At 40.1% G+C, this 7,513-nt stretch overlaps 1 protein-coding gene across 3 annotated transcripts in view; it reads right to left on the reverse strand.

The window, feature by feature from the left end:
* The window catches only part of Slc25a14 (solute carrier family 25 member 14), a 33,019-nt gene extending 26,192 nt beyond the window's left edge, over positions 1-6,827 (reverse strand). The window contains exons 1-3 of one of the 3 annotated variants that reach the window (XM_028766189.1): positions 6,579-6,827; positions 6,201-6,446; positions 1,313-1,406 (exon numbers count right to left, since the gene is read on the reverse strand). In XM_028766189.1, the coding sequence (XP_028622022.1) occupies positions 1,313-1,406; positions 6,201-6,275 (169 nt within the window). In that variant the 5' untranslated portion in view covers positions 6,276-6,446; positions 6,579-6,827. Of the gene's footprint in view, positions 1-1,312; positions 1,407-2,499; positions 2,549-6,200; positions 6,447-6,578 lie in introns of all 3 variants that reach the window. The other 2 variants (XM_028766264.1, XM_028766109.1) reach the window with 2 other exon arrangements.
* Positions 6,828-7,513: the final 686 nt, after the last annotated feature.

Below are 7,513 nucleotides of genomic sequence, written 5' to 3' on the forward strand. Positions count from 1 at the left end.
ATAAATGCAAAGGAATTTAGACATGTCTTTGACTCTGTCTCTAACATACCAATGTCAATGTCAATGGCATTTATTACTCTTCTCCTCCCATCCTCTCCCATCTCAAGTCTCCCTACCTACTCAACTCACATTATTACAAGCATAGAAAAGCATTAGATGTTCTTACATGCCATTACAAGAGAGAGAGAGAGAGAGAGAGAGAGAGAGAGAGAGAGAGAGAGAGAGAATGTTTACAACTTCCTAATATTATAAGAGAAAATGGTAGTTTCACGTGGGTCTACTCACCATGGTGCCTTAGATGATTGAAGACTAATACCAGCAGAGTATTTGAGCCATTTTTAAATTGTGTTTATTTACTTGTGAGCATGTATGTATGCGTGTGGGTACAGCTCATGTGTGGAGGACAATCTACGGGAGTCAGTTCTGCCCTTTAACCACATGGTTTGTATGGCTCAAACTCCGGTCTATCAAGCTTGGCAGCATGCATCTACTTTACCTGCTGAGCCATCTTGTCTCCCTAGCATGACTCTTCAGTAAAGCTCCCTTTTCTTATATCAGCATGAACAAAATGGGATTTAAGAAAGATTTAAAGATTGAAAACTAATAAGCTCTTTATGTAGGTAGTCCTGAACTTTTATGACCTGGATTGTATAAGACCAGAGCATATAACAAGAAAATCAACAGGCTGGGCAGTGGTGGCACACGCCTTTAATCCCAGCACTTGGGAGGCAGAGGCAGGCAGATCTGTGAGTTTAAGGCCAGCCTGGTCTACAGAGTGAGTTCCAGGACAGCCAGGGCTACAAAGAAACCCTGTTTTAGAAAATCAAAAAAAAAAAAAGTCAATAAAAACTGCTGGATTGTAGACACCGAGGAATCATTTAGGAAAAAGAAGAATCTGGAAAATGAAGTCACAATCTAATGATCTTGTTTACTTCTAAAATGGAAGAGAGGTTTGCAACAAAGAAGCCTGGATTAGAAGAAATTATAACCTTAGCATAAATGAAAGACCATTAGTACAGGAATACACAGAAAACACCATCAGATATAGCCCTTTACAATCATGCGTATTTGACTTGAAAAAATTAACAATTCACTAAGTTATCAAAAAAGTTCAAAATCTGACTTCTTAATTTCATTCCCCATATCATCACTAGAACCTCCTCAGGAACATTACTTGATAACCGGGCAACAGCAATTTTTAAAACAAAGATGACAATATTTTCCCCCCGCTGGTTTTCTCCAAAAATAATTAATACCATACATGACGGTCTGTGGCATGAAACTCAGATTTGTCATTCTTCTCAATTCTTACCGAACTCGGCAACAATAGAGGCAAGGCCGCCATACACAAAAGGTTTCCAGTTCAGACCAGACATCTCATGGCTTAAAGTGGAACTTTTCTGATGCTAAAAATAAACACGAATCAGAACAGGGCACAAGAACGAAGAGAGCATTTGTTAATACTTGATTATATGATTTAAATAAATAAAACTGGCAAACCAAACAAATGTAGAGGAAAAAAATAAAAACCACCAAGTGGAATGAGACAACATGGAGAGGCCTGTTTTATGTGCTGGATGATCATGAGTTTGTTCTTTAATGTCATTCTACAGGGGAGGCGTGCAATCACTCAAAAAATCAACATGTGTCCTTCATTCTCTCTAATTTTACACTCTTCCCCACCCAAAGAAGCTTCAGCTCATCCAGCACACCCATCTCTGACATTCAACTAGACAATCACGAGTCAAGGAAACTGGAACTCAAGTTACTTAGGCTGAGGCATCTTATAAAAGCAGTTCGTGGTATTCAGTTAGCTTGATTTAGGCACAAAGCACAAGCTCCCAACACTACCCAGTAATGTTCTCAGTCTTCTCAGCTCTCCACTGAAATTTAGCATCTCAGTTCTAGGAACTAAACTAGCTATACACCAAACCCAGTACTCGGTGAGACCCAGGCTGAGCTAAGCAGTAATTCACCTTGCTTCTGCCTGTATGGACTATGGTATATCTCCTGAGTTAACCAGAAAAATAAATTTGAAATCACACACAATAGCACAGGCCTGTAATTCCAGCACTTGGGAAGTAAGAGTCAGGAGGATCAGTAGTTCAAACTCACCCTTTGCTACATGCCTCATGTAACAGAATTATCTAAAAAAAAAAATCATCTAAAAGGTAGATTAAAACATGGACTGCTAAGCCTCTCCCCACAGTTTGTGGTTTAAGTCTTGCCCTGAGAATCAGACAGTTCTCAAAGAATACCAATGCTTCCTCCTTTAAAAACTACTGCTGTATGCATCACTTCCTAAATCCAGGTCCACTTGGAAATACTTTTTTCTTATACAATCTCCAATTTTCTTTAGAAATTTCTTTCTTTTTTAGAGCTTCAAAGTATGTAAACTACCCATTTTCAAAAGGATTTACAGTCAAAAAGGAACACTCTGAAATTAGATCATCTAAAGTTGAATCATGGGTCCAGATTCAATGCTTGTCTAGCACTTACTAGTTGTGGCTCTGGGAAAGTTATTCAATCTTTCTCTGCCTCCATTTTTCTGAAAATAATAATAATAAAAACTTATGTCATAAGGTTGTTGTGTTGTATATAAATATATATCTAACACCTAGAAAAATCTGCTTAATAAGTTAATTATCAATACTACATAGTAGTATTTATCATCACTACTACATGAATTTACATCTTAGTAGATAGCATTTGCTGTCAATGTTCCCCTTGCCAATTTGGGTTAGTACCTCGGAGCCACAGTCTGCTCCTAAAGGAAACCGGGTTTGGATTGATTTTTTTTTTTTACAAAAGTAATTCTCTGAAACAAAGCAAAGAGAGGCTCGTGAGCATTTGGAGAAATGCCTTAGGTACACACTACAAATAGAGTACATATTGCATATGTCAGAGATAACCCCTATCAGAGCAAAGTTCATTAAAACTCTAAAGAACAAATTAGGAATTGACAGAAAAAATAAGACTATGGCATACCTCCTGAGTTTACAAGAAAATGAAATTTGAAATCAGACATAGTGGCACAGGCCTGTAATTCCAACACTTGGGAAGTAAGAGTCAGGAGGATCAGTAGTTCAAAGTCACCCTTTGTTACAAAGGGAGTTTGAGACTAGCCTGGGCCACAGAAGACTGTCTCCAAAAGAATGCATGGGGAAAAAAAGAGAAGGGAAAAACTTACTCTCTGGTGTCAAATTTCCAGATTTCCCTAAGTAGCCTTTGATGTTTCAGATATCTGGTGTGCTGCCCCACCAATCTTTCCCTTTCCAACTTCATGCATCCTTTGTCAGTACAGGAGAAAACAAAAGAACGCTACCACAACCTTACTACCTACTACTCAACATTTTAAAAGATAGTTAGTGTTTCATCATTGGTTTTTATGTCTTTGAGTGTATGTTTCTGTACTGCATGAATATCTCCTAGCCACAAAGGTCAGAAGAGGCTGTTTTGAGTCCCTGGAACTAGTCACAGACGGTTGTGAGCTGCCATGTGAATGCGGAGACTTGAAGCTGGATCCTCTAAAAGAGCTGCTACTCTTAACAGCCAAGACATCTCTCCAGCCCCTACCCAATCTTTTAATTAAGGAAAACGTGCCTAGGGCGCAGGAACAATAATGAATTGCTGAAAGTTGGGGACAGAGTCACACTAGGAAGCAGAAAGATCAGTCACTGGATCCTAGGTCCCGTAGCTCATGGGTTCCCCATTGAAGCTTTCACAATTCAGGGTTTATAAAAAAAATGCCTAGAGCTTTTTTTTTTTCAGCTAAATATATGTCATTTAAATGGCTACTACATCATTATCTCTGGGATAGTGACAAATCACCCCATATAAAATGATAATGGTAGCAAGTAGTTGATAATATTTAATCCCATTTGATAAAATAAGCATATTGATCTTTATCAGTATCCCCTCAACCATACATTGATTTAAATTTCATTAGCCCATAAAATTATACAACCCTGTAGACAACTGACCAAAATCAAGACTGTCCCTTATAGCACCTCCCCAGTCACATTAGATAGTAAAATTTTTCATTCCAATGTTAGAAATGAAAAGTCATGAAAGAAATTCTGTATCACTTTTGATTAGACTTTGATTAGACTTCTTCACACTAGGACAATTTAGAGGCACACTGAACAAATTAATTTTCCCCAAAGGAGCCCTTCAAATAGTTAAAGTCAGTTTTCATGGTTCTATATTTTCTCTTCCTCAGGCTAAACAATCCTCATCATTTTCTTCATCCTATGTGTTTTAATTCAGTTACTTTAGCTGAAAACTTCAGTTTCTTTTGAGAGAGGCATATCACACAACTGAAACATTAATGTTCCAGCAAACACCAGAGTCACATAAGGCTGTATATCATGTATGCAAGTTATGTCCCACCTGTTCTACAGCTATGCAATTTTTTTTGAGAAATTTGTTTCTTTTACATGAGTAGGTTGAGGTTTATTCTCTAGGTGTCCTGTCTCTTCCCCTCTTAAATAGGTAAGATTCCTGAAAAGATGACACCACATTTCACAAAACTTCTTATAAACCTCATAGGAGCTATCATAGAATGAGTACAAACAAACCAGTCATTGACATGCAACTGTATATAAACAATTACAGAGCAAGCCACAAAAGAAATTTGCTGGACCTGGACAATACTATATACCCTGTTCAACACTCTCATTTCCAGATTCTATGCCTACAAACCCTTGCCTCTTGGTTTTGTTGCAGAGAATTGCTTTGTAAAGCATACCAAAATCCTCATGAAATTATTTTGATTTGTAGAGGCTAACCTCAGTTTTGGTGAAAGTACAGAAGTCATATCTATGAAACAATATAAATACCATACCTTAAATATGTTTATTATATAAAGATGCCAGTAAAGTTTGGCTTCAGGATTTGTACATCTCTTCATAAGATCTGATTTTGGCTATCTTGATAACCTAACAAGTAATAATAAAAGTATCCTGGAATCCATATTATATAGCTCCTACACTTACTTCAAAGTCTGGTCGGGAAATTCTGGGTAACCTTCTTGGTTTCTCCTTTAAGAAAGAGTAGGTATTAGAGATTCTCATGTTTGGAAGATAGCAATTGGGAGCCTAAAACTATGTGTTGAAGGCATACGATACTCAAACCAGCCATTTGTTATGAATCTAATTGGTCTTTTAAAAAAAATCACAGCCAGGTGTGGTTATGTCTGTCCTTGAATCCAGCACATGAGAGATAAAAAAGGTAGATCGCAGTGAGTGAGACCCTGTTGCAAAAAACAAAAATAAATTGACAAATATAATCTAACATAAGACAGTATTTGCCATTCTTCCTATCTTTCCTGCACAATCATCTGGTTGATGAAATCAAATACTTTCTTAGAGAAAAAGAAGTGTTTAAAATGTATAGCAGTCTATAAGAGCAAGAGAAACATAGAAAACAATCTTGTAGACAATCTTGTAAACAGATTTGTAAAAGCTGTTGGAAGTGAGAGAACTGAAGTTGGGTTTCCACAGAGCAGACTGAATCTGGATAGGAGCAGGTAAGGAAGACATCTAGGAGGGGTAAATAGAATGTATAAAGACAAATGTGCAAACACACACAATTACGTAGAAATACACATCAATATCGTTTGTACTGAGACAGAAATGAAGGACCCAAGCAAAGTATGCAATAAGCTTGTTCGCTGAAACAAGTAAAGGGGTAGGTTCTACTAAAAGGCTTGGAAACAAGGTGCTGGAGGAAGACTAGTTCTATTAATAGGCAAGTGAATTAAGGTAATAGCCTATTGTAATTAGCTACTGGGGACTCCAAGCACGGTGGATTGCAAACAGAAGAGGTAGGGAAATAGCTTAAGAGTGGGAAGTAGGCAGAAAAGAAGGCTAGTTGACAATGAGGTTAAAGTGTTGAAATGGAGACAAAAAGTACTTCATGATATAAATGAAGAGGAGGAAAGAGTTAATGTCTAATCTAAGCATCTCTAGGGTTGGGCAAGGAAACACTGGTAGAAAACTATAAATGTCCCTGCTACTACTTTATCTGAGAAACAAAATTCATGTTGATAACAGCTGTGATCCCAATCAAGTAACTGAACTGCATTTTAATAGATGCCTTCATTGCCTCAACCTCAGGAGTGACAGGGGGATAGAAAGTGATGGGGAGCATCTTTCAACAGCATCCCTCACACTGATACAATGGAGGTGTTTGCTTACTCCGCTTACAATCACTGCCGCCGTTGCAAACTTCACCCTTAGAAAAATTAGGATTATTCCGGGAAAGATACCCATTCACCCTCTGGGTGCAGGATCTTGCCAGTTCCTCGGCTGTCAGAGCGAGTTCGTAGAGAGAAGGGAGGCGCCTGAAGGAGGCGGCCTCCCGGGGGGGTCGAGGAAGCAGAGCTCAATCGAAGAAGTAAAGCCACCGATGCCAGAAGAGTGAAAGACAGGGAAGGGACTCAGCTGAGGGGGAGAGAGAGATCAAAGGACCGTTAAGTCCCTCCCAGGCCGCGAACCAAGCCAGCCCGGCCCCGCGCGGCCTGGCGCGGCCCAGCCCCGCTCCCTAACCTGGAAATCCAGGAGCTTCCCCCTCACCTGCTCGAGCTCAGCAGACGACTGGGAAGCGGAGGCAACCACAGTAGGAAACGCCACCGCAGCGCCAACCCGGAAGCATTGAAACCAGCGGAAGTAACCAAGGCGTCGCCTCGGCAACAGTGGCGCAGCCATTCTAACTCCGCCCACTCCTAGCCTGAAAAAACAAGGCGCGAATGAATGGGAACCATTAACTTCTAAAGGCCAGAGTCCAGAAGCCTGTGCAAAAAGGACGGCAGCCAGCCACCTGCCTTTCAGGAGGCTTTGGGAGAGGGAGCTAAGGCGTGAGGGTATCGGAGCTTCTGCAGCTAAGGAGCTCACCGGTGTGAGCAGGGGAGGCGCCTTGTCACCCTCCCAACCGGTGTTTACCAGCCAGACCCGAGCCTCCGCTTTGCCTTTAAAAGAAAAAAAAAATGAGAGAAGGCGGACGGAGCGTCACGTGGAGGAAGGTGGAGCAAAGGATTTAAGATAAATGTGGGAGGAGCTCTTTCACGTGCTTCTAGAACCCTTTTTTTCCACTAATGTGTTGCCTCATTCAGCCTTATATGAGGGGGTTTGTGCCTAGTCTTATTGTATCTTCATATGTCCTGTTTGGTTGATATATCTGGGAGGCCTGTTCTTTTCTGAAAGGAAGTGGGGAAGGGGAAAGGGGAAGGGGGTAGGGGACTGAGATGAGAAGCGGGAGGAGAAACTGTGGTTAGGATGTTAATGTATGAGAGAAGAATAAATATTGTTTAAGTGGGAGATTTTAAGATGAAACTGAGGACTGGAAGCTGAACGGAATTTACAGACTGAACCTAGGCTCAGAAAGAAAAATAAAAATAGAGGAAGCAAATAATTCTCATCTGCTGAATGTCAGACAGCAGTGGCTGAAAAATTATGTACATGCCTTGCTCTCAAAGCCCAGAGACAAACTTCGGAACAAGTTGGAAACAAAA

Source organism: Grammomys surdaster, unplaced genomic scaffold (assembly GCF_004785775.1).
Source record: "Grammomys surdaster isolate TR1022 unplaced genomic scaffold, NIH_TR_1.0 60, whole genome shotgun sequence".
NCBI classification, from domain to species: Eukaryota; Metazoa; Chordata; class Mammalia; order Rodentia; family Muridae; genus Grammomys; species Grammomys surdaster.